This window comes from Aricia agestis, chromosome 1 (assembly GCF_905147365.1).
Source record: "Aricia agestis chromosome 1, ilAriAges1.1, whole genome shotgun sequence".
Taxonomy (NCBI): Eukaryota; Metazoa; Arthropoda; class Insecta; order Lepidoptera; family Lycaenidae; genus Aricia; species Aricia agestis.
Window position 1 is genome coordinate 9,714,187 of NC_056406.1, and position 26,409 is coordinate 9,740,595.

A 26,409-nucleotide genomic window follows, 5' to 3' on the forward strand; every position below is an offset into this window, starting at 1 on the left:
AGAGCTGTTCTTACCTCCACCCGGAAGACTTTCTGCTGCGGCTGCGCGAGCGCTGCGAACTGCTGCCGCAGCGGCTGGCCGTCCCACAGCACGCTGCGTCGCTCGCCGCCCGCCGTGCACACGAATATCGCGGGCGTGCTGGGACCCAGGCACTCCTGAAAGGTTCAATCTATTAAATAGAGAAGCAGGCTATTTCACCCTGATTACTTGTCCTTCACCCCACTATGGTGAAGGAAAATAGAAGGCTAGAGATTTTAGCAGCGTATGCACCTGTATTTATTTATGTGCGTTTATCGTGGTACCGGCTACTAATACATGTGCGATGTCTAAAGGAAATTTTTAAAATAAAAACGTCTTAGCGTTTATTTTTTAACGCTAACTGCACACGACAGTAGATAACAAATTATACCTTCTACTGATGATGATATAGCTGATGTAGTAAACAATATGGCTAATGGCTATAGTTGCTGATATGGCGCTTACGGTTACTTGTATCAAATCCCACCATTTTTAACCCCCGACAAAAAAGAGGGGTGTTATAAGTTTGACGTGTCTGTCTGTCGGTCTGTCTGTCTGTCTGTCGGTCTGTCTGTCTGTCTGTCTGTCTGTCTGTGGCATCGTAGCATCCAAACGGGTGGACCGATTTTGATCTAGTTTTTTTTGTTTGAAAGCTGACTTAATTGAGAGTGTCCTTAGCTATAGTTCATCATAATCAGCCTGCTCCTTGCTGGAAAATCGCGGTTTATCTGGTTCATGAAGGGCCGATTAGCAACTTGCAGTCGTTTGGTGGGCTTTATTGCATTCTAGTTCGTGACATTTATGAATATTTACACATTAATGGAAAGTTGACCTGGTGCTGCAGCATCACCTGGTAATCAATAGGATACCCAACTCCTCACCAACTTAGAGCAATGGTTTCGTGTTTGGGCTCATTTTAATTGCAACAACTAGTAATACGTAGATAAACAGTAATTTTTTGCATGCTGCTGCTGCAGCATCACCTGGATTCTATAGGAGCCTAGCTCCGTATGAACCCAAAGTGGAGGTTTCATGTTTGGGCTCATATTGATGGCCTCATCCAAAAGGACATTCCTAGATGGTATTCATTGGGATATAATATTATGATCCTGTTGATAGGAATTATTCTGCACTATAACGAACACAAGTTTAAAAAGCATGAAATAAAATTAAATTAAGAAATTAAAAAAAAACCCGCCAAACAACTTTAAAAAGTAATAAAATAATATATTTTACTGACTTTAAGTTTAAATAATTCCTAAGTGTAAAGTAATATTTTAGTCCATAAGTGTTGTCAAGGTGTGTCGGGGGACCGCTAATGTAGATGTTTGATTTCACATAACATTATAGTTTAAGGGTCAGTTCACAGCGAACCGAATCGAGACAATCAGTGACAAGGCGATACAAAATGTAAAATACACTGTGGGCGGTCCCATCGACACACCGTGACAACACTTATGGACTAAAATATTACTTTACACTTAGGAATTATTTAAACTTAAAGTCAGTAAAATATATTATTTTATTACTTTTTAAAGTTGTTTGGCGGGGTTTTTTTTTAATTTCTTAATTTAATTTTATTTCTTCGCAGTCAACATTATCTATTAAAGGCTATTTTCTGTTACCTGTACATAGTATGAGAAGTTCTTGCTGAAGATGACCCTGTTGTAGAGGCAGACGGTGGGCAGCGAGTCGTTCTCGTCGGCGACGTGCGGCAGGATCGTCGACGTCGGCCACGCCGGCAGAGATGACGTCGTGTTCTCGTACTCCTGGATAATTGTCAGTTTAGCGACGCGATAGGATAAGGATGAATTTTGTACTACGACGGTACTTAAGACTACTCAACGCATCCTAGACTTCAATAAAATATATAAATGTCATTTTTATCAAGTAGTCATATTGTATTACCTAAGTATAATTTAATTTTTTCCCGTGGTGCTTCCCCCCTTGTTCGGACATCAATGTGATTACAATTTGGCTGTCTCCCGCTTTGCTTGGGGAGGGAAGTTGGATATCTCCTACTCCTCTTTTTCTTCTGATTAATTTCAAATTTAAAAAGACAGATTTACTTAGCTTGTCCCTCGGGCATCCCTGAGATCATATCAAAGGGTTTTCGTGGCTGGTTACCTCTGTTGATCCTGGCGACACAGGAGTTGCAGTATTGGGAACGTGTGGTGGGCCTTTTGCCCGTTAAAAAAAATCCTAGGCTTCAAGTCTATAATATAGTATCTTATACAACAGCTTTAGCGTTCTCTATACATAAAGCGCGAATTTGCGCTTGTGCTTTTGGCTTTTTGACGTAATTCCCAAAGTCTTTTTGAACAAGAAGCGTAGATGAGTTGTTACATACAGAATGATGAATGCTAATCTCTAGGCAAATTATATGGCTTTGACGATTTTCTATGAGACAGCACTGACACATTTAATTGTCCGTACTCATTTTATTTATTTTATTTGGAGTGCATGCATGATGCAGTCAACTCCTAGGACTCACCGTTTCCTCAGTACTAGGCTCCACAGTAGTGTCAGGCTCGTAGCCGGGACAGGTGAGGCAGGCGGGGGGCGGGGGCCAGCCGTTGACGGGCACCGACACCCGGTATAGGTGCCGCTCGCCAGGCTTCTCCGGTGCCGTGCCCATCACGTACCTGGTATATTCGAGAAGAAAATGAGCGAATGTGTATCTATATGTAACCTACGATTAAATTGACCATTAAGCCTATAGTATTAATAATTATGTAGAGAGTATTTTTCAACTACACCTTTAGCTTTCAACAAATTACAGTTTGTCCAATTACGTACCTAACTATAAACCCTTGGAGAATTTAAAAGGGTAAATATCCCTTAAAAAAATAGTACGATTTTGTATAATGTTGTAGTTGTATTTGCCACGTCCGGGCGGAAGAAGACATTATAAAATGGCGGCCACAAAACCCTTTCTATTACCAGGGGGATCTGACGACCCTTAGACGAGAGGAACTAACTCGAGGAGGAATGTCGTTGAGAAATCTACACTTACAAAAGCCGTCTCTTATCGTCCCATCCGACCATCTGCGTGATCTCGAAATTTCCCTGCGTGAGCGTAGTCCGGATATCTTGTGTGAGGTGTATCGCGTGCCTCCATATGCCGCCCTGGTCGGTGATGGGTGTGGATGTGAACACGCCACTGCGGCCGCCCACCAGCGGCGCGCCCCCGCACCACCCGCAGTCCTCCTCCACCGGATCCGAACCCAGACCCGACCAGCGAGTGCCTTCGGATTCGTCTCTGTATATCTGGGACAAAGGATAATTATATTTTGTACTGTATGAACTATGAATGTACTGTATGAACTTGCGCAAGAATTCTCCCATTTCTAGGACCATTGCCTTGTACAATAGCATCTCAGATCAAATTGATATATTTTTTGATAGCCTTTCCAAAATCAAAACTATTGTATTACAGAAATTTAACCACGTTCCAGGATAGCATGATGGTATAAACTGGATTTTATAAATTGTACTTATTCTAAATCACTATTATTAATTTATTTTTATTACCACTATTTGAAATAAACCCTTTTTATTTTAACTTAATTTAATGAATTGTATGTTAATGAATTGTATTTTTTATTATTTTATTTCAAATCTGTATTTTAATATGCATTTTTAACTTAAATTTTACCTAAATCACTATTATTAATTCATTTTTATTACCACTATTTGAAATAAACCCTTTTTATTTTAACTTAATTTAATGAATTGTATGTTAATGAATTGTATTTTTTATCATTTTATTTCAAATCTGTATTTTAATATGCATTTTTAACTTAATTTTACAAAACTTATATTTAAAAAACGTTATATATTTTATTTTACAATTGAATTAAACCCTTGTCATTGTTATTTTAGCTTATTTTAATGAATTATTGTAAGTTAATGAATTGTATTATTATTTTATTTTTTCTTAATTTCAAATCTGTATTTTATTGTAAAAGCATTTTTATAAGTGGATGATTTTATATATCTTATTTTTATTTCTAATTGTGTTTACTGTTTACTTTTTAATGTAATTGCATGCTGTGACCAATTGTAATTAGTTATTGCATGTAGCGTGTATTTTTAAATGTCCAAACCTAATGTTATAATTAATGCAAAACTGTTTTTGGTCCTAAATAAATAAATAAATAAATGAATCCAATCTTCTGTCTTATGTTATAAATGCAAAAGTATGTATGTTTGTCTGCCTGTCGCCGCTTAGCGCTTCAACCGCTGAACCGATGTCGATGAAATATTCAATAAAAATACTTTGAGTCCCGGAAAAAGGTACTATCAGAGAAGTTGATTCCTAGGCAAATGGGGGACCTACGTAGTTTGGTCCCGTTTCGTCAAACCCAGCCGTTTCGTTTCGACCAAATGACGTTAGTCTGTGAACTGCCTAAGAATCAATTTCTTCGACGGTACAATTCCTACCTTGAGAGACCGAGCGTAATCCTCGGTGAGTGTACTTACATCTTGGCAATTGTACGACGTGGCGTTGCAGATGCTGATGATGGACACGTTCTGTGGTCTGTTGAGGAGCAGAACAGCTATCTGTCTCTCGCTTATCCAGTGTGTCCAGCGCACATACCAACCTGAATAGATAAATCAGATGTATATACAATACTAAAAGCTACAAACACAGAGTTAACTTCTAACTAGGCGGATTTTATATTTATGATAAAGTAACTATGCATAAGGTGAGCAGTTACTTTTTTAAAGGTAATGTAAAAATTACCTCGCTTTTGACATAGTATAAGGTTTAACTAAAGGCTCAGATTATTATTACTCACTTGTATCAAACGGTGGGGAAAACTGTATGACTTGTGGGAACAAGAATTTCGGCGTCTTCAAACTGACGACGTAGACAGTCGCCACCGGGTTGTTTGTGTTTACCTGGAGATTAATTTGGTTCGGATATAATATTATGTACATGTACTATCAGAGAAGTTGATTCCTGGCAGATGGGGGACCTACGTAGTTTGGTCGCGTTACGTCAAACCCAGCCGACAGATCACAATTAACATTGAATTGACATGATTCGACCAAATGACGTTGGTCTGTCTTGGAATCAATTTCTTCAATGGCACCATCGAGGAAATTGATTCCTTGGCAGTTGACGGACCTACGTCATGCAGACTGTAGTCGGCTTATGTCAATTCAATGTTAGCTGTGATCGGTCGTATGAGTTTTGCTTAACGCGACCAAATTACTTAGGTCCGCCATCTGCCTAGGAATCAACTTCTCTGATAGTACATACCAAAGTAGGGAACAGTTTTACAACAAACTTTATAAGTCCTTCTATTTATGACCAATAGAAGGACTTATTAACAAATCTGAGCTTGTGAGAAACTTTTTTTTTTTATTAGCCAATGCACATTTTAAGAGTACTCTGAATTATAACTATAATGGATTTTGGAACTTTCATCTGCACCTCGAAAGTAGAATTCTAAATAGAATCTAATATTTAAAATAGACGTCAATGTCTTTGAAACTCAAGCATAACAGATAATAAAAGGCTTCCTCTTCACTTATCTACACAACGCCTAGAAAACATGACAGTATCTAGAACGTGCGGAGAAATTTTACTATCTACCCACATGTATGCGTGACCTATAAAATACGTGAAATAAACAGAAAGAAACGTCGAAACATTCACGTAAAATGTAATTTCTTCGTGTTTTATGGCTCGTGAGGATACAGGTGCTTAAATTTACGCAACGTTATTTGCAGCCGTCATAATACGAATGATATATAGTAGACCATCTTTATACTAGACCGCTCAAATCGGGCGCACGCACGTATAGGCTTGGTATCAGACAGAGCGTTGAAGTGGCAAAAGAAAATCTAACGCTGGTTCGGTTAACTGTAAAACTTGAATACGTCACAAGCGCGATTTCAAAACATTAAAGTATAAAAAAAAAACAATACAGTGCTAAGTTGTAGAAGCGTAGAACTTGAATTTGTGTTTAGCGAATTTAATTTCAAGGACAACCTGTGTTACTCTACTGAATTAAATTTATACTGTGGAGCCATGCTATTACGTGAATGTCGCAATAAGTTTCTCGGCATCAATTTGTATAAGTTTTATTTACTCTGTAATAGCGTATCGTATATTAAAGTGGAAATGCCTGGCAATGTTTTGAAAATCTCATTACGAAGGGTGTAATATAAGTCTGGAGAAAGCATTCACAGCCGTCAACTTTATTGCGTCTACGATCGTCTTTATATTATATCGCTCTGTCCATTTCAATACTCTTAAAAATATTATAATATAACTTCTTATAACTTTCACATTACAGCTTCTTTATTATAACTAGACATCGGATTATATGCATTTGCATACTTGCATATGCAAATGCATATAATGGGACTTTTTAGGCGATAGTGCATATTTTGTACTTTTTTCTTTGATAGTGCATATTTCGGCCATATTATGCCCTCGTTGTCTCCAAACTAGCTATCATAATACACACCGAGGCCACGAAACAGAGGTATGATAGATCAAAATCCTTCAAATATGTAGCCCACCCTTGTTTACAGACTTCCGCAATACACCCGAAGTACAATATCTTTCTAAAAACAAAATGTTTCTTTGTAGTTGGCCACATTTGAAAAAAAAATTGAATAAAGTCGATAATTAACTTCCATGGGCACTAAGATTGTGAGTAAGGAAAGAAGAAAAAGTCCTGGATTTAATGGAATTATGAAAATTAGTGCATTTATTATGAGCAACACCGGAAAACTCTTCCAAAAAGAATACATTTTTATAATAAGTGACTTTTGATTGTGCATATTTTGTGCATATTTCGGCCATTTTTCGTGCATATTTGCATGCATATTTCGCCACTTTGATCGTGCATATAATCCGATGTCTAATTATAACTTTCAATAGTCAACGTTTCAACCACTTTCAACTCTCAAGCGGCCTGATCAGGCCGCGATTACAATTGGATAGCTATTGTGTCTAAATTTCCTACGATCGAGGTAAAATATATTATATTATAACTTTTTTAGTAGTCGCATATAAAATATAGATTGGAGGCATTTCATTTCCACACATTAGGGGATATATGCGAGCGAGGAACAAGCAGGTATATGTCAATATCAAATTATATTAATTTGTTAAAAATTTTATAGATATCAGACTTCTCAGGTCAATTCAGACCGCAACGCGACGCGTAGATGCATTTCTTTTGTGAGACGTCATGTAAATCTGTCAATTCAATGCGATCTGAATTGACACGACCACAAAAACCCAGCGAAGCCTCACCTTGGGATACCGTAAGGTCCGTATAGCGGGGTACGCCGGCGGCTCCTGCTGGTCGAGCCCATACCAGGGGTACTTGTGCTGCTGGACCAGCGAGTCGTTGTACGTCACGTACATGAGCGCCTGGCCGTCCGCGCTGAACCAGAGCGCCCGGTCCAGGCGTAAAACCTCCGTCTCGTAGAGGAAGTCGGGTACGCCGTTGAATATCACGCCGGGTACACCTGGAGATGTTTGATTAGGTTAGTAAGAGTAGAGTAACAGAACTAAGAAGTACCTCGACTTCAAACGGGCGAATATACGCGAGTTGGGTCACTTTTTCCACGCAACCATTAACATTAGAAACAGAGGTCATTGCTTTTAACCATACAGTTAATATACATCGCGGAATAGAGCAACAATCTCGAGCTGTCAAACGAAACCGAATTTGGTTTCATCTGTGTGTAAAAATATGTGTACGTATACACTTACACAAGCATGATTGAACATGAATTCTATGAGATTAAATTGTCAACGTGCGGCACGTGCCGACTGGACGTCAAAAAAAGAGTGGTGCTGTCATGTATCACACGTCTCTTTTTACAACGCAGTGTTACTGATAATGACATCTTTCTTGCTCAGGCCTTTGTTTCTCTATTCCGCTAGCTATACTAACTTTATGCTTTTAACATGTTTTACATTGCTGAGTGACGCATTAGTACGGCGCGCGCCGGCCGATATAACATGTCAAACGTCCAAACGTCCAACAAATTGCGAGATCTCTTCTGGAGCTTGCGTTTACTATTGATTTCATTAGTGATTTTTGACTCATTTGTCAGTCGTTTGGCATGTTTAGAGTTTATTATATAGCTTACCATGGATTAAATAATACTCCTCCCATTTTGTATTTATTAAAGAGAAGGGACGACTGTTGGACAAACGAATAGCAATTTTTTAATGGAGAAAAACCCAGATTGGCGCTAATGGGCATCAGAAAATAAAAATTAAATAACAACTGTTAATATTATTATCATTAACATAAAACTTAATACAATGCTACAAAACAGCACTTTGATTCAAATCAAAATTGCACTTGACAAATCCCAAATCGTTTCAAGGCGAAGGACAAAAGAGAATTTAATACAAAGGCAAAAAGGTCGTGGCATCTGATAACAAGATCAGCGTTGATTAAATTACAAAGACGAATATTTCAGACCTTGTTGTTAGAGCGGCATACCTGCTCAGAGTTATTCGAGCTTGTTTTACTCTATAATTCATTTAACTACTTCATACTTAACGTTCTTATGATATCTTAAGAGTTTTAAATTTCATTGAAGATAAGGTAGCAAAAATGTAGAAAAGAAAGAAATCTTTAGTAATCATTTTACTTCGTGCTACGTGTTGCTACGAGGTGCTACGTCGTAGCACGTAGATGCTCACCGTAGCGTATGTAGCGATAGTTTTGCCTTGGCATAGTACCATATCGTAAAAAGAGGGGAAGTAAGTTATCTTCATACAAAGGCAACGCGCGCGGCTTGTATGTGTGCGCCATAGTATCAAAAAGACCAGGCTCTTTTAGTCAGAAGACTAGAAAAGTTTGAAAATTTCTGGCTGTCTAGTACACGCGCTCCCATTCAAAGTTTTACCGGATGTCGCCTAGTGAGTAGGAGGCCTGATTAATAATATTTTCTAAGATATTGTATGAAATGTCAGATGTCACCGTATTGTTGCCTTTTTATTATAATTTCAAACAATAGAACTCTTATTACCAGAATTCTAAGTAGGCGCTAAAAACGGGGGAACGGAATAAAACGTTCCTCGCTTTATTTTACCCAGGTCTTAAAACTAGGTACAGTCTAAAATTGTATGCCAAATTATAAAGAAATGAACTCAGGGGAATATTACGGAGAGTGTTCATAGTATAAAGGAAACTGTTCTTTTGTGGTGTAACTCGAACCGCGCTGCATTGATAAAACGTGGAAATATTTATGTACCGACATTATTTCACTTCGCGAACAGTGTTGTAAGAAAGTCCCTGTTGGAAATAGTTTGCTCCGAAAAAGACATTATACAAAAAGTTATCGTTTGAAAGTAGGTAAATTACCCATCCTATTTTATTTTTATTGAACTGAGACGTTATATTTTATAAGAGAGGTAAGTTAATTATCATCATTTTAAAGTATTATTTAATGTTAAACTGAAAATAGGAGACAGTATACGCCAAAGACATAGTCTAAATGTAGTAGAGTAAAAATTGGTCTTAAAATTTGGTCAAAAATTGGTTACAAATTATAGAGATACTTTATACAACTGTCATTTAACCTAAACTTTCGTCAGTTTAGGTTTGTGGGGTTAATGCGTGGTGGCCACAAAGAAAGATCTTCCGACCGAGCGAGGCGGTATGCTCGATCAGGCCGGAGCCTACGTGATACATTTCAGCTGTCGTATTATATAGTATATACCGACGCGCTTAGAAAACTTCGATAGCGCGATGCAGGAATGTAAGGCGAATTGTGGGTACCGCCACAGGTTAGTATGACCTCATCCGCGCGACCAAAATAAAGTCAAGCGTTACGAACGTTGGTATCAGGATATTAACTCACCATTGCTGGTAATTCGGCACACCAGCGTCTTGAGGACCTTAGGTTTGTAGTAGATGTCGTTGTCGTGGACGAAGACCAGGCCGGAGCCGACCGGCGCCCACTCCGCGTACTGCAGCAGCGGCGCCGCGCGGTCATCCTCCACGGGCGATATGGGGATTTTGTTCCTGAAACATGGTGATATAAGATACTGTTTCAGAAACATAACGATCATATTTCTGAAACGTAGGGTACTGGGTTTTCTGTTTCTAAAATATGAAGTTATTATTTGTTTCTGGAACTCTATTGGGTATTTTATTAATGTAAATTAGTAAGAGTTTTGTGTTAGACGCACTATGAACGGTATTATGTTTCTGAAACGTGGAGTGTGGTATAATGTACTTTCAACATGATCAGAACAACATTGATATTTGTAAACACCGTGTTTGTTTTGTTCCTGACATGTTTAGTATCTACCCAACATTAGAGAATAGGCTATTCTAGGGTTAATCTTATATAACTACTTTGGGTGCCTAACTTAACCTAATTAGCCTAAATTAGGTGAAGTTAGGCATCCAAAGTAGACTAACAAGGTGGACCATTGTCTAAATCTGTCGTTGAGAATTTTGTGGAGACGGAGATGAAAATCCGGCATCTTTTGTTTGTTGCTGTGAACAAGCCTCCGCTTACACATAAACTTCCTATTCACGTCCGCTTGAATGCGAGCATAAAATTACTTCGCTTCAAATGAAGGACACGGTTTTTCACACTAATATAGTGACTACCAAGGTTAGCATGCTTATGTGTGTGTTTGACTGAAACTTAGTGAAAAACAAGAAATAATGCAAGTTTTCGCGGAATGTTATCATAAACTTTCTATCTCAGTTAGCTACCACTTTCGAGATTTTTCGCAAATAAAAATGTTGTTCGTCTTATCAAAATGAAGCTACTCACGCTACTCACAAAAAATTTGCTTGATAGTAATTAAAAAAAATGTTTTAGGGCCCCCGCACTATAACGCAAACTGACTATAAATATCAATGAGTTTCTAAAATACGTAACATAGAATATCATTGATAAATATATTCAACTCAGTTTAACTTCATTTTAATCTGAATGTAAACAATATAACGTATTACGTTATATTTTTTTTATAAACATGTAACGTGTTAAGGGCATTATCATAATATTGATTTATGTTCAGAGCATAATAATTAAGAGGAACCATAGGAACAATACCTTTTTATTTACTTGGAGAATGCTATGCGAATCCCCGGCGGATTGGGACATCGGCCGGGCTATGTGGGACTCTCTGTAGGATCTAACCACTAAAACCCCATGGTGCTCCACTCTCCGCTTAGGCATAGTTCCGAGAACGATCAGCATAGAAAAAATACCTAGTGATGACGTCATAGACGTGGTACCGCGCAAGGCGCGCGTGCCGCCAGCCCGGCCGCACGTCCGATATCAGCAGCACGAACTTGAAGTCCGCTGACACCTTAAAGTCCACAGCGTTTAGCTCTCTCTGCAACAAAAATGTTCACTTGCAACAAACGATAGATAATGAGATGGGGGGTGCTGGGGAAACTTTGCACACTGGGGATTCACGGCCGAGTACATACTGTATAGTGAGATGGGAAGTGTTAAGGAGACTTTTCACAAATGCGATTTACGGCCGAATTTAGAAAAGAAATGGCGCGGTTATCACAGACCGTATTTTTTGTCGCGCGCTCATTTAGCAAAACATCGCCCTGTAATAAACAGTTCGATTGAGCCCAATAGAAATCCTGAATATATAAATCAAATTAAACCAGGGGTGCTAATCTTTTTTACAATAGGATACAGAGCTAAAATTTAATTTGTTAATAAACTGTTTTTATTAGCTTTATAATATATTATGAACCATTACACTTTCTCGCTTTAATTCATATTAGCACAAACGCTAAGCAATGTTCATAACATTTAATTAAGCGTTTGCTGAAACCTCCAACTGGAGGGAACGTGTGGGAACTAACTGAGGTGACAGTTAACATCTAACAAAGCAAACTCGAGCAAACAGCTCAGGATCGTCAGTCTGTAGATTATATCTGATTGTTTGGAGAGGAACTTTACATTGTCAGCGTGTACAGACAGTATCGTTAGATATTGAAAACTTTTGGCCAGTGAGATGATTAAACCAGTAGATAATAAGTAGCGATACTGTGCTTAAACAGAACAACTTAAACATAATTAACTGAATAATTAGATGGTTTCTCACATAACATGTTATAACTCTATGACGGTCTTTATAAAGACAAATATATATTTTTTTAGCTTTTAAGAGCTAAAGATTAAGTCATAAAAAGTTTGAGCATCCTGAAAATATCATAATTCATAAATAACCATTGATAAATAAAATATAAATAATGGCAGCACCAAAAGTATTTTTAATACAGTTCAATAAAAATGATTTGCGGTACAGGTATTTCAGAGCCATCAAAAAACCTCGTACGTGAAGCAAAACTGTATCTTCCTTTCACCAGCTTATCGAAGTATTGATAAAAGATAAACGCTTAAGCTTTTACCGTGTAGCGAATTCCGAAATGAGGGTTCAAAGATTAGTTCAATCTAGGATATCGTAGCGGCATTGTGCTCTTTAGAATCGTGAGCGCCATTGTTAGTGTTAGTACGTGTTGGAAAATTCTTATTAACGATTACCTATTGAGTTTCCAATGAATAGAACATGAAGTTCGAATAAAGAATGCGAACGTGAATAGAATATATTCGTAATTTTACTTTATTACCTTTTTTCTCTGCATAACGTCCTAGGATAATGAGGTGTCCCGTACCGGTTGAATAGGTTTTATTCAATTTTATCGAAATATAACTTTACTCCGTTGCGCCAAAATTCTTTTATCCGAACCGTAAATTTTTCCGGGTAAAAAAGTATCCTTTCCTGGGACTCGAAGTATCTTCATACTAAATTTTGGCAAAGTCGGTTAACGTGGTTTAGGCGTGAAGAGTAAACCGACGGACAGACAGACACAATGTTCGCATTTATGATATTATTATAATATAAGTATGATTTTTTTATTATATTACACAGTATAATAATTGTATTGCGCAGAATTACTGGGGAACCAGGCAATAATTATTACAATAAATTAGGTCATTAATTTTGGCCGTGATCCTTAAGCTCGTTTTGTACATGCCTGAGACCAGATACCCCTTCATTTATTTTTTGGACCATACCTATATATAGATTAATTGGGTACAGACTAATCCGATAAAGGCTTGAGTAACAACGGCTATAAATTTATAATGACATTTCCAGGGAAAACGCCCGCTTTTAGATGATGATAAAATTTTTTGGCGGCACGTGATTTGAATTATCTGTTCGAACTTCGAAGTTGAAAAAATATCGTTAAATAAATTACGTCAAAATATGTTTTCAAAATGTTATATTTTAAGATGTGAATAGAACCGTGGGCACAATAGACATAACTACCGTAGTTCGACTGCAAAGAGATGGACAGGTTTCAATATCTGTCAAATTCGTCGGGTTTCACTAGGATTATGAATATGAACGGAATGTGCCTCGCGCTGGCTGATATAATTTATTTTTAAATATTTAAAATAAAGATTTCGAAATTGGATTCTGACAATTTTAATCGCATGTGCCAAAACACAAACAACAATACGACCAAAGAGGAACACGTCCATCGAATATGTCATATTTTTAAATTCGTAGGTAACAATTAAACTTTTTAATCGGGACTTAACGCGACTTATTTAAGTAGTAATGCTTGTTCCAAATTGTATTGGTAAGAAAAATCCTTGTTCCAAATTGTATTGAAACAAGCGTACCAACTACCAATAGATGCTTGCGAGTTGATAAAATTCGAGTCTAGCAATTCGATACGAAGTGAATACACAATACAAGCTTTAGTTTATGCAACGGGAAAATAAGCTCATGAAAGCTCGTATTGTACTCGTAGTTGGACCAAGGACTCCCTAGTATGAAATACTATCCTTTGTAGTGTTATTCATACTGATATCTATACTTAATATTATTAAACGGAAGAGTTTGTTTGTTTGTTTGTTTGAACGCACTAATCTCAGGAACTACTGGTCCGATTTGAAAAAATATTTCATTGTTAGATAGCCTACATAGAGGCCTACGAGAAAGGCAGGCTATAGGCAATTTTAACACGCTAACTGCCGCACTCAGAGTGGAACATTATTTACTTAATTGTAATTAATCCAAAAGTCAAAAAAATTTTTTTGACATAAGCCCCATACATTATCTGTCAAACTCTTCATGAAATTCAAGGTTAATCGTAATTAAATGTCTCTGAGTACGGCGGTAAGACTAATAGGAGCGAAGAAATAGAGGAAAGTGTGGAAAAAACGGGGGAAATTATTTGAAAGGGCTTATTTGAACGTACTGGAGCAATTTTTATGTTATTTGGCACACATTTAGAATATACCACGTGAAAGGACATAGGTTTCTTTTTTGCGGAAAAATGTACGGTTTCCGTGACATTCCTAAATCACGCGGGCGAAACCGCGCGGAACATCTAGTATATTATAAAAGTATTTCAAATGAGTCGCTGTTTGAAATCCAGCGTATCCTAAAGAAAGATCTTCTGATTTAAATATTCATGGAATGTTCTAGAATCTAGGATATCTCTTTCTGGGGCTCCTATTACGCTCACGGGGAGACTGTGATCGCTCTAGCTTTCGGAACTTGCAATGCTGAGTCCTCGATAAATGGCCGCTCTTTAGCAGCTCCGAGTTTATCCCGCGCAAATGTATTTGTGTAGTTTACGGTACAGTAAACATGAGAGCGCCGGGACAAAGAATGAATAGAACCTCCGCAAATATGGGCAGCTTCCGTTCAGTTGTTTCTGTTGGCTTGAAGTCAGAATTACTAAATTAGTGATAGCATTTTCTTTATAGCTCTCTAAGTTCATAGGTAAGAATAACTAAATCTAGAATTTCTTTATAGATTTGTCATCTTATATATAAAAATAAGTCGGGTTTTCCTTCCTGACGCTATAACTCCAGAACGCACCAACCGATTTCCACGGTTTTGCATTCGTTGGAAAGGTCTCGGGCTCCGTGAGGTCTATAGAAAAAAAAAATCAGAAAAAACTTCAAAAGAAAAGCAGGAAAACATGGAAAATCATTTTATGGCAAAACAACATTTGCCGGGACAGCTAGTAAGTTTAAAAAAAAAAACTTTATTTTCTCAAAATAGCCATTACATCAAAACATGAGACCTCCCCATTAAGTTAGTAACTTGTGTTACTAACTTAAGTTTATAAATGTGTTTTTATGGTTAATGTGTAAGCATCATTAACTTTTTGTCGAAATATCTTTTTTTAGAGATACTATTTTTCCACAACTGTATTTACTCTATTGGGAGCAAAAATTGCTATCCCAAACAATGCATAAACTTTTATCATTTATTTTCTGACCAACTTTCGCTTTCAAAGTAATGCTGAAAATAACTATGTACATTAATATTCTTATTTATTTACCTACGCTCTATAGTTTGACGTCGTTTTTTGTTGTTTCATATACATTTTCCTTAGAGCAAATCTTTCGTGCAAAATTACAGTCGAGGAAAACGTTTGAAGTTGCGCAGTTGCCGAAGGTCAACGTCTGGAATTTATTCGAGAACTTTGGAAAGTAAACTGAAAACATTCTCGAGAGCGTTTCGAAGTCAGTGAGGTACTTGCTTTGGAATATGGATAACATAAATTAACTGTATTTTAGGCAGCTCTAAGTGAATTGTACGACTTGTTAATATTATCTTTTCCTTTTTCTTAGCTTTGACAATGAAAAAAAATTAAAAAAAGTGCAAGTGAAAACCCACCCAAGCCCAAGCTCGTATCTGATTTGATACTTTATAATTTATATAACTTGAATAGCAAAACAAAAAGAACAAAACAAATGCAAAAGTATGTTCTGAACGCAAAATTTGTTTCTGCTTTGCAAGAATTTGATTTAAAAAATACGGCAAAGTTACGCTGCTATATAATTATATAATGTATAATACCCCCACATACATAACACAAAGTACCCAATTTTGTGACTTATTTCTTTACATTTGCATTATTAAATCATAAGCTGAATTAGGGTGTGCATTACGAACAAGTATGAGCGCCCGATGTGCACTGAGGTAGCCTTTAAGCAGCCAGCCTTCTTCATGTAGAATTTTATACAGGAATTTGAAACGCGCAAATCACCGCTTTCCACTCACTAACACGGAACACCTAATTAATCCCCGCAAACACGACCATAACTCTGGTATTTATCGAAACACGTCGGATCTTTGCGGACGCCTGTCCGTTTCAGAGGAATTTGAACAGGCTTGGCGGTAGACAGGCGGTGGGAAATTTCAGAAATTTGCCTGGTTTGTACACTGATGTAAATATACTCAGAGATTCTAGCGGTTGAGGGCAAATATTCGCATAGTATCCTTATGCTCGGAAATGTGGGTACTGTTTCGACGAATTTAATACCAAGCCATTTTCATTAAAACTTGGCAATCACTTTTTTTAATTTTGTAAGTATAGGTCTACCAGAATCGGATGACAATTTTTGACAGCAAATTTTCAAAAAATATCCTTGATCATTGGATAAATTTTTATATTTGCATGTTTAACACACAGAATCAGCCGCTATAAGAAAAAAAAGGATCAAAATGTTTTATTCCAGTTACCCCGGTATTACTGGAGTCACTTTTTGCCATTGTTGTCTCACTTTTTCCCATCAGATTCTGGTAGACTCCAGCCCTGAATAATACTATACTATAGTATTTATTTCAAATCTTCAATAGTAATAATAATCTATTTGAAATGAGTAATAGGAATTTCAGAACCATTTCGAAATCGAACATGCGGGTTACGGAAACACAACACTGTCAATAACTCAAAGAGTATTAAAGTTTCCGGGCAGCTCCCCATTAGAGTCGGGAAGAATAGCTGGAAATATAAACTCTAAGACATTGCTATTATTATTAGTATACTTTTTAGTTTAGCCAATAAGTTATCAGTTCATTTACTTAACTGTTCGTTGACCTCATTGACCTTTTTATTGGCTTGTTTACTTGGCACTGAAAAGGGGAAGCGCCACCAAATTGTATTTCTGCTCAATAAATACTATATACTATAATATAGGTATAGTTGTTATCTCTGTTCTGTTTATTCTCTATCTAATGTTATTATATATGTTTATAGCCTGGTCAGTGAACGCGTACACGTCATTTACTTAGATGGCATAGAGTATAGACATATTGCTACGTCTTGTCTTACTCCCTCACGGGTTACAATTAACTTCTTCTGTCATTGATGTCGAATTCTCAGATTGATAATATATTGCTTTGTCTTTTTCATTCACTCGTGAAAATACATCGTGCCCCTGTTATAGATACCTGTGAATAGCAATCTATAACAGGGGCATCAGGTATCTATAACAGGGGCACGATGTATTTTCACGAGTGAATGAAAAAGACAAAGCAATATATTATCAATCTGAGAATTCGACATCAATGACAGAATTTCTACGCACTCAATGACCGGGCTATAGCATTTCAGAATATTATAAAATTACATGATTTATCGTTCAGTTAAATCACAGTTTATCAATTCCTTGGCATCGGTAGTATTGAATACTTACAGGAATTTATTGCATTTCTCGGCAAATAAAATAAAGCCGACCGTACACTGGGATTGGCAACGAATGAGCCGGCTCAGCGCGGAGTGGGACACGTTTATTGTGTACAGTGATATATCACGTTCATGGTACGCGTGAGTGTGCTTTATATAGCTTTGTTTGCATTTACATACAGTTTATTTTTGGCACAGATTATCTTTTATGATTTTGTATTTTATGAATACAGGCATAGAGATATTTAAAAATACTAGAGATCGCCCAATGGTCGAAATTCGACCTTAGTTTCAACGACATTAGGACTACTACCTATATTTTGTAAGAAATATTGACTTTATCATTTTTTTTCAACTCTTGCCTCTGGGACTTAGCTGATCTCAGACTGGCCGTGTAAGCATTGTCTAATAGTATCTTAGATTCAATAAAAAAACTATAATCCATTTTCAATTTGTCACCTTATTGTCAACAGACTTCAACCATAAATAAAAGAGTATAATTCGTATGTATAGGCTTGTCACTCAAAAATCTGTCATTTCTCATGTGTGTATGTTGTAGTGTGTGTAATGTTTTATTTGTTAAAAAAATGTATGATAAAAGCATAATTTCAAAATAATATTAGTTCGATGCACTCCTTCACCATATAAACTATAACTGTGCAAAATTTCATGCACGTACGTTTCCCCATTTTTCGTAAAAAGGGTTACAAAGTTTTTCGCTTGCGCATTAATATATAGATAAAGGCTAAAGCCTGGTTTCACTATGGCGTGAGATACTAGACAGATGTGAAATATCGACAAAATTGTGGACAATGGTGCGATATAAAATAGCGATCATAATATTAGAGTTATTAGACAGGTGTTTTTATACTGCAGACTTACGAAGATATTTCACACAAACTTTAACGTGTAACGAGACTCAGAAGACTCAGAATCTTCAAACACGTCGTGACGTCTGCTGCTTCAAACAATCTGGGGCACAATTCTCATACCTCCGATCTCGGTTTCATTCTCACACAGTATCACTCACGAACGTAAAATTCATGTTGAGATTAATAGGTCTCTCATCCCAGAATTACATGAGAACACCAGTCTTGCGTAACAACCCTATTTAACCTGTTACAGGAGAAGAGTGACGGGAAGGAAAAAGCGTGATGGTAGGGAAGAGGAAGAGCGATGCCTATAAGTGAGTGTGATGATTGGCAAGAGGTTAAGTTATGATAGGCAAGAAAAGAAGTAATTACAGGAAAGAGGACACGGTGACAGGAAGTAAGAGTGAAAATGGGGAGGAGCGCTTAGTGAAGTACGTTTACTCACAAAAGTGGAGTTGTTCATGAGCAGCCTGGTGGTGAGGTTGCGGACGTTGAACAGAGTCAGCCCGCCCCACCGGTCGCGGAACACCAGCTCCTCGTCTGAAACAACATGGCGCATCTTACTAGACGGTTATTAACTGTTTTGCTTCATCTATAGTACAGTAATTCAAGCCTTTCTTTTATTCTACACTAGCCTTTGCCCGCGGCTTCGCTCGCGTGAAATTCAAAAATCGTGTACAATACGAATATTCTTGCAAATCTCCTTTAGAAACATGATGTTTTTCCAAGACCAAAAGTAGCCTATGTTACTCTCTATCCTTTTAACTAAGTCGATGCCAGAAATCAAGTCAATTGGTTGTTTCGTTAAGCTGCGAAGAAAGAACAAACAAACAAATACACTTTAGAATAGAATAGAATAGAATACGTTTATTTTTTCCAACACACAACATATACAGAATAGAAAATAAAAAGTAAAAAGGACTTAAGCTATGTACAATTATAATTATAGGTATATGTTATGTGATGTCAAAAATTGGCCCCAGCTCAGCTATACGCAGCAAGCAAGCCTGCTGCACTGGTATTCTGCAGGGGCCAAAGAGTGACTTCACAACATAACATGCAGGGATAAACAATAAATAATTATGACTACAACAGCTACAACAGTAAAAATAATAGACAGAAAAAAATAAAGAACAAAGAAATAACTTATTACTTACTTACTATAAATAAAGATACGTGACAGGTGTACAAGCATAAGATATACTTTCGCATTTATAATATTAGTATGGATAGCTGTTTCCCGCGACTTCGTAGGCGTTACCATAGTATCATAACGGAAATGGATAATTCTCTCCTTTTTATGGTCCCTTACTCAAATGGTAAAAAACGGAACCCGAGTACAAAGATATAATATCAGCCTGTCCGTCTGTCCATATCCAGGCAAAGCCTCCCTCATATTAATCAAATGACACTCGAAATCTGTATGTTTCACATGTTTCACTATTAATTAATAACTTAGTTTGTTCCTAAGGAATAATAATTAAAACTCAACACTAACGACGCACTAACATGTTTTTGCTTGGCAACATTACCAGGAGGGGGGGGTATGGGGGGGCGCAGCCCCCCCAAGTACCGGCCGGAGGCAAAGCCTCCCGCATGTTAATCAAACGACACTCAAAATCTGTATGTTTAGTTTTGGTTACATTAATTTCACTTTTAATAAATAACTTTGTTTGATCATAAAGGAGAATTAAAACTCAACACTAACGACGGAACACGTTTTTGCTTGGTAACATTACCAGGTAAGGCGGGGGGGGGGGGGGGGTTTGGGGGGAGGCGTAGCCCCCCCAATGTTGTATGTTAAGTTTTGGTTAGATTTAAAACTCAACACTAACGACGCAACACGTTTTTGCTTGGCAACATTACCAGGTGGGGGGGGGGGGGGGTGTTGCGTCATTAGTTTTTATATGTTTTATTTTGCTTAGCAACATTACCAGGAGGGGAGGGGGGGTTAGTACCGGCCAGGGGCAAAGCCTCCCGCATGTTAATCAAACGACACTCAAAATCTGTATGTTTAGTTTTGGTTACATTAATTTCACTTTTAATAAATAACTTTGTTTGATCATAAAGGAGAATTAAAACTCAACACTAACGACGGAACACGTTTTTGCTTGGCAACATTACCAGGTAAGGCGGGGGGGGGGGGGGGTTTGGGGGGAGGCGTAGCCCCCCCAAGTAGGAGCAGGGGCAAAGCCTCCCACATATTAATGAAACGACACGCAAAATCTGCATGTTTAGTTTTGGTTACATTAATTTTACTTTTAATAAATAACTTACTTTGATCTAAAGAAGGAGAAGTAAAACTCAACACTAACGACGCAACACCATTTTGCTTAGCAACATTACCAGGAGGGGGGAGGTTTGGAGAGGCGCAGCCCCCCCAAGTAAGGGCAGGGGCAAAGCCTTCCTCATGTTAATCAAACGACACTCAAAATCTGTATGTTTAGTTTTGGTTAGATTAATTTTATTTTTAATAAATAACTTTGTTTGATCCTAAAGGAGAATTAAAACTCAACACTAACGACGCAACATGTTTTTGCTTGGCATCATTACCAGGTGGGGGGGGGGGGGGGTACAGTTTTATTATATGTATAGAAGAGGTATTTTTTTTACATACAGAAAACCATATTATAAGTCATGAGTTAGTTTTGTTGGGGGATGATGGTGGAAATATTTACTTTAACAATTTAATTAATATTTCCACTATCCATCCTGGAGTAAGTTGGAAGGTAAAATTCTCAAAGTTGGACGGTGGAAAGTTAATGGCTAGGTTTAAAGATAGGAATCACTTTTGCCGCTCTGGGCCCGGCTCGCCCCTCTTAACCTAACAAGAGGCACACTATGTTGTGTGGATGTTGTTGCATACGTTTCCTTAAAAGATAGTAGAATTTGAGTTACTAATAATAAAATAAAACAAATAATACTAGAATCATCCGACTATAAACTTTACTGGGACAGGACCATACTGACAGACAAGACCGTACATCACAATAGACCTGATATCACTCTCCATGACAAACAGAACAGAACCGTCTACTTCATAGATGTAGCCATACCTAACTCCCACAACCTCACTAGTACAAACACAACCAAACTCACAAAATACACAGACTTGACAATAGAACTAAAAGCGCAATGGAGAGTAAGCACAGTTAAAACCATACCAATCATCATGTCAACCACATGCATCATACCTAAGACACTACACACATCACTCAAAACACTTAATATACATCCACTTACATACATAACCTTACAGAAAGCAGTCATCTTAAATACATGCCGAACTGTCCGAAAATTCTTATCCATCACTTAATTTCATATTTACTTGTAGTTGTTTGGCCACAAGCTGGCAACTACAGTAGCTACCCCGCAAGGGAGAAAAAGAAATTTAAAAAATACAAATAATAATAATAATAATACCCCCACACCGGTTTCGGTGACGGTGGCCGGTTTCATTGAAACCAGGCCAGGTACGCAGGAGTAATTTTATAGTGCCCAAGTGTGTGCGCAGTACACAAGAGCACTCTCTATTCCTTTCTTCGACACGACTGGCGAGAGATCAGGCGCAAGACCGACTTTTTACATGCCCATCCGACGCATGGATCATCTTACTTGTCAGACAATCAGGTGATCAGCCTGCTTTGTCCTAACCAAACTTGGAAATAACATGTTTCCAACGCGGGAATCGAACCCACGACCTCCGAGTCAAGAGCCACGCTCTTAACCACTGGACCACGGAGGCGTTACTACTTGTTGTTGTTGAGTTACTAACGGACCGATGAAACCCTCCATTATAATTGAAATTAAATATTGTTAATATTTTTTTAATTATAAAAAATATCTAAAGGAGGTCAAACATTACCAAGATAGATTTTTTTGGGATAACGCGTTTGCACATTGCCTTTGAAAAACAAGCATCAATGCTCAAAAATTATGTAACAGCAAATATCATTTATAACGAAACGTCCTGAATAGGAACAAGAATTAAAATTTGTTACACGTGTAAGGGGGACTTTAATTTAATAACTTTCGGAGAAGTAATTAATAACTTCGATTTACGCCAACACAATCTTCGCAACATAGATTAGATTTCTATTGTATTTTCCGCAAAATAAGTTTTTACCTTTAGTTATTATCATGATACAAATCAACTCCTACTTTGAAACAACTAGGTACCTACACTAACAATGTAAATTCGATAGTTTGCCTGCCTCTCAGTCTGTCTGGTTCAATCTTAAAAAAAATTCATGCTTTAGGCACTAAGGTTTACAATCCGCAAATTATTTTTATAATAACTGTATTTTAAAAAGATACGAGTAAAACTGACTTCAAATCGACGTAATTATTGAGAATTAAAACTCCCTATCTCCAAAACTACTGAACCGATTTTAATGAAACTTGCACTATTCCCTAAATTGAACAATACCTAGTACAACAAAAAAAGAATTACTGAAATCAGAATGGTAATTCCAGATATACCCGAACACAAACTTAAAAATTTGGCACATTTGTTCAGACGCTGATATAGACTACATATACGAAAATTGGACAGTTCTGGAAACATTACATACATACGCGTCGAATTGATAACCTCCTTTTTTGAAGTCGGTTAAAAATGACATTTTGAGCTACGGAACCAAAAATACTAGCACGATAAAATAACGAAGTTGCAGGCAACTTCAGTAGTAACTAAACGGGCCAGGGTTCCTCGAAGTCTATTTACTGCGATCAATCAACATTCAACAGAGAACGGAACACAGATCTGCTTTTACTCCGATGAAAACGTAAGATTATTTATTGTTCCCAATGTGCCACGAACGTAAAACAATATCGTACCTCCATCATGATTATTATCAGCTAATCTAAGAAAATATCGTGTGTCGGTTTGTCTGTTTAGAGAATAGAGATATTAATAGTGGCAACATCTATGAATTAGACAATAATATTCAAAAGTTATATCACTATAAAAATAATTATATACTTCAAACTACAATCTATTTTTTAAATTGTTATTAGTTATTACATATATAAGAATTATATATTATATTCTATTATATTATTAAATAAATAAATATAAAAAAAATATAGTCCATGGCGTGATGGACTACAATTATTACAATTAATAATATTATTTCAATTATCCTTGGTGCGAAAAACAATACAAAGATAGCAAAAAAAGGATATGGGCGCAGAGCCCATAGACAGCCCCAAATTAAAAAAAAAAAAAAAACTACAATCTATTTTGGTTTCTTTTCTCGTAAACAGCTTAGGGGTTTTACTGTTATGAATATTCAATGTTAGAAAAGCCATCCGGCTTCATTTCATGATAATCTTACCCATTCAATACCCTTTCAGTAATATTAAATAGCTTATTCCAAACGGTCGCACTATCAAGAAAATATGGGTAGTAAACGTCAGTTTCTAAGATAACAAGAAAATATTTTCCTTACGAGTGTTTCAACTAAATCGATAATAATTGTAACTAATAGCCTAGTCCTTTACATTTAGTCGGGTAATAAGGAAAACGGTCTTTTTCCTCATTAAAACTTCTTATCAAGTGTCCATAAACTCTGATGTAACTTTAAAAGGAGTTCTGAGGACGTGACACCCCAATGACCGCAATAATTATGTCATTTACATAAACTTATGACAGAGAAACTTTAGTTCTTAACCTTTATCTACCTGACTTGTTTCCTCAAAGGAAGGTAGGTATGGGTATTATCTAGGAATTACTTAGGAAAAGGGCCTCAAACAATTATTATATTTTATGGAAAGATTCATTCATTGGCAGTCGGCTGGGCAGGATGGCTACAATTTATAAACATATTAATAAATTCTAGCAACCCTAGTAGACCAGCTGTAAAAACTAAAGATTAATATTTTAAGATAATAGCAGTTCAAAATTGTATAGTTATTTTAAAATAATATATTATAATATAAAGCAAAATAATTGTACAAAGCTGAGCGTTGAAAATTGAGTTCCGGTGTACATCCGCGCGCCGGAAGCTCAGCCATATTGTCACGACTGCGCTAATCCGCTGGTGAATGCGCCATTATTACTAGGTAATTCTAGCTTCTAGAATGTTCTATGTGATAACTATGTCAAATTTTATGTTTCCGAGACTTGGGAGTCTGTTGGCCAGTTGTAGAAATATCGCAGGCCGTAGGTCTAAAATATACAAGCAAGTATAATTAAATACGTCTTTCGGAAAAAGGAACGATTTTTATTTTCATACTGTAAGATTTATACGTTAATAATAAAATTAATTTTAACATTTTTATTTTTTGCAGTTGCAAAATTTTTAACATAAGTTTGTGGTGTGCCTAAATTAGTTTATCGCGCGGGAACCGTACATTTTTCCGGGATAAAAACTCTATGTCGTTTCTCGGGACTCAGAGTATCTCCATGCTAAATTTCAGCAAAATCAGTTCAGCGGTTTGAGCGTGAAGAGGTAACAGACAGACGGACAGATAGACAGACACACTTTCACATTTATAATATTAAGTATGGATATTAGTTAACATTTTGACGTAAGCCAATTAAAAGCGCTAGTGAGTAGATAGACTCCTATAGAAAACTTTAGAAATCGGGCATTAGAAAAAGCACAGTGCTCCCAAAGTGATAATGCGCATAGAAAATTTCTTAATTTTCCGGCAACGGTCGTATTTCCCGAGCGTCGGAAGACGTCGCTGCAAGCGTTGTTTTAAACTTAACTTTAAGAAGAACAGCGCTTTGCAGCGACGTAGTCTGAAGTTGCTTGGACGTTACCATGGTAACGCCGCGATGGCTTCCCGGTGAGCTTTGCCACCGGCTATAATATTATGATATTTACTTCTATTTCCTTTGAACAAGGTGCAAAATGCAAGTGCATTGTTTGGGGCTCTTACGTTTCATAGATTCGGGTGTTTTTGAGGATTACGACAGTTAGCGAAGATTTCCATGCGCATTATTAATTTGGGAGTACTGTATGTTATGAACTGCTACAGAATGAATCCAAAAAGTAGTGTAGTATTTATGATTTTAAAATAGCCGCAAGCCAATTGCACGTGCGGATATTTCGATGTTACGCCAATTTAGCATTAACATAGAACAGTGGGTGAGAACAATCTTCGCTGTTATTGCATTTGCAAACAATTTATTGCTGTTACATTAATTGTAACACTACGAGTCGGTGTTTCAATACACTATCAAAATGAAACAAACTTTTTAAAATCATGAAATAACACAAAAACTTTAAAATATAATCCTTATGCTAAGTACTCACATGCGGGTTTGCTCGATAGTTTTACTCCAAATCGAGTAATAATTACTGTGTGGACTGCAAAACTGACAGCTCGAAGGCTCGCATCGAGCCGGCTTGGTGGGATTAAATATATCGATTTAGAATAGAACTATCGAGCAATGCTGAATGTGTGGACGAATGCCCGAGTCGCGGGTTTTGCTCGACGTTGTTACTCGATCGAGCAAAACCGTATGTGAGTACTTAGCATTAGATAGTTAAAAAAAAAAAACAGACATGAAGTCCATTAAAAACAGAAAGAGTGGAGTTGGTGATTATTCTCACCCAAGTATCATGATGTTTTTAGTTCTCACATTCTTCTAAACTCATTTTTTTTTGATCTGCCAAACATAATATTAACACAACAATACTTACCTATTAAATCGCGTTTCGCTTTATCCTTCAATTCAAATACTACTTTGATCCCGAATAATCTCACAAAATTCATTTGAATACAGTTGATAATAATAATGTTAGCTGTACATTTATATCTTCCATGTTGAAAGCGATAATGACTTAATTAATTTCCTCACATAGTAAACATAATGACTTTAATTTTAATGTGTTTAACGCGGCTTGAGGTTTGGGACTCTCTTGGGTGTTATTCTAGAATCGTTTGTATGTAGATACAGCTATTTTAGGGTCAGATTATCTCATACAAGTAATATGGGTTTCATAAAATATGTAGTTTAAATGCCTCTGGTTCGTTGTTTGATAAGCAAGTGCCTACAGATTATTCTA

General features: G+C 36.9%; 1 protein-coding gene across 2 annotated transcripts in view; it reads right to left on the bottom strand.

The window, feature by feature from the left end:
* LOC121728265 (dipeptidyl aminopeptidase-like protein 6) overlaps positions 1-26,409 on the bottom strand; it is a 214,033-nt gene that overhangs the window by 3,849 nt on the left and 183,775 nt on the right. For both annotated transcript variants that reach the window (XM_042116416.1, XM_042116407.1), the window contains 10 exons: positions 18,831-18,925; positions 11,253-11,380; positions 9,880-10,043; positions 7,304-7,521; positions 4,824-4,926; positions 4,504-4,625; positions 3,035-3,288; positions 2,513-2,663; positions 1,644-1,787; positions 15-155 (listed from right to left, as the gene is read on the bottom strand). In XM_042116416.1, coding sequence (XP_041972350.1) covers positions 15-155; positions 1,644-1,787; positions 2,513-2,663; positions 3,035-3,288; positions 4,504-4,625; positions 4,824-4,926; positions 7,304-7,521; positions 9,880-10,043; positions 11,253-11,380; positions 18,831-18,848 — 1,443 coding nt within the window. In that variant the 5' untranslated portion in view covers positions 18,849-18,925. The remainder of the gene's footprint in view (positions 1-14; positions 156-1,643; positions 1,788-2,512; positions 2,664-3,034; positions 3,289-4,503; positions 4,626-4,823; positions 4,927-7,303; positions 7,522-9,879; positions 10,044-11,252; positions 11,381-18,830; positions 18,926-26,409) is intronic.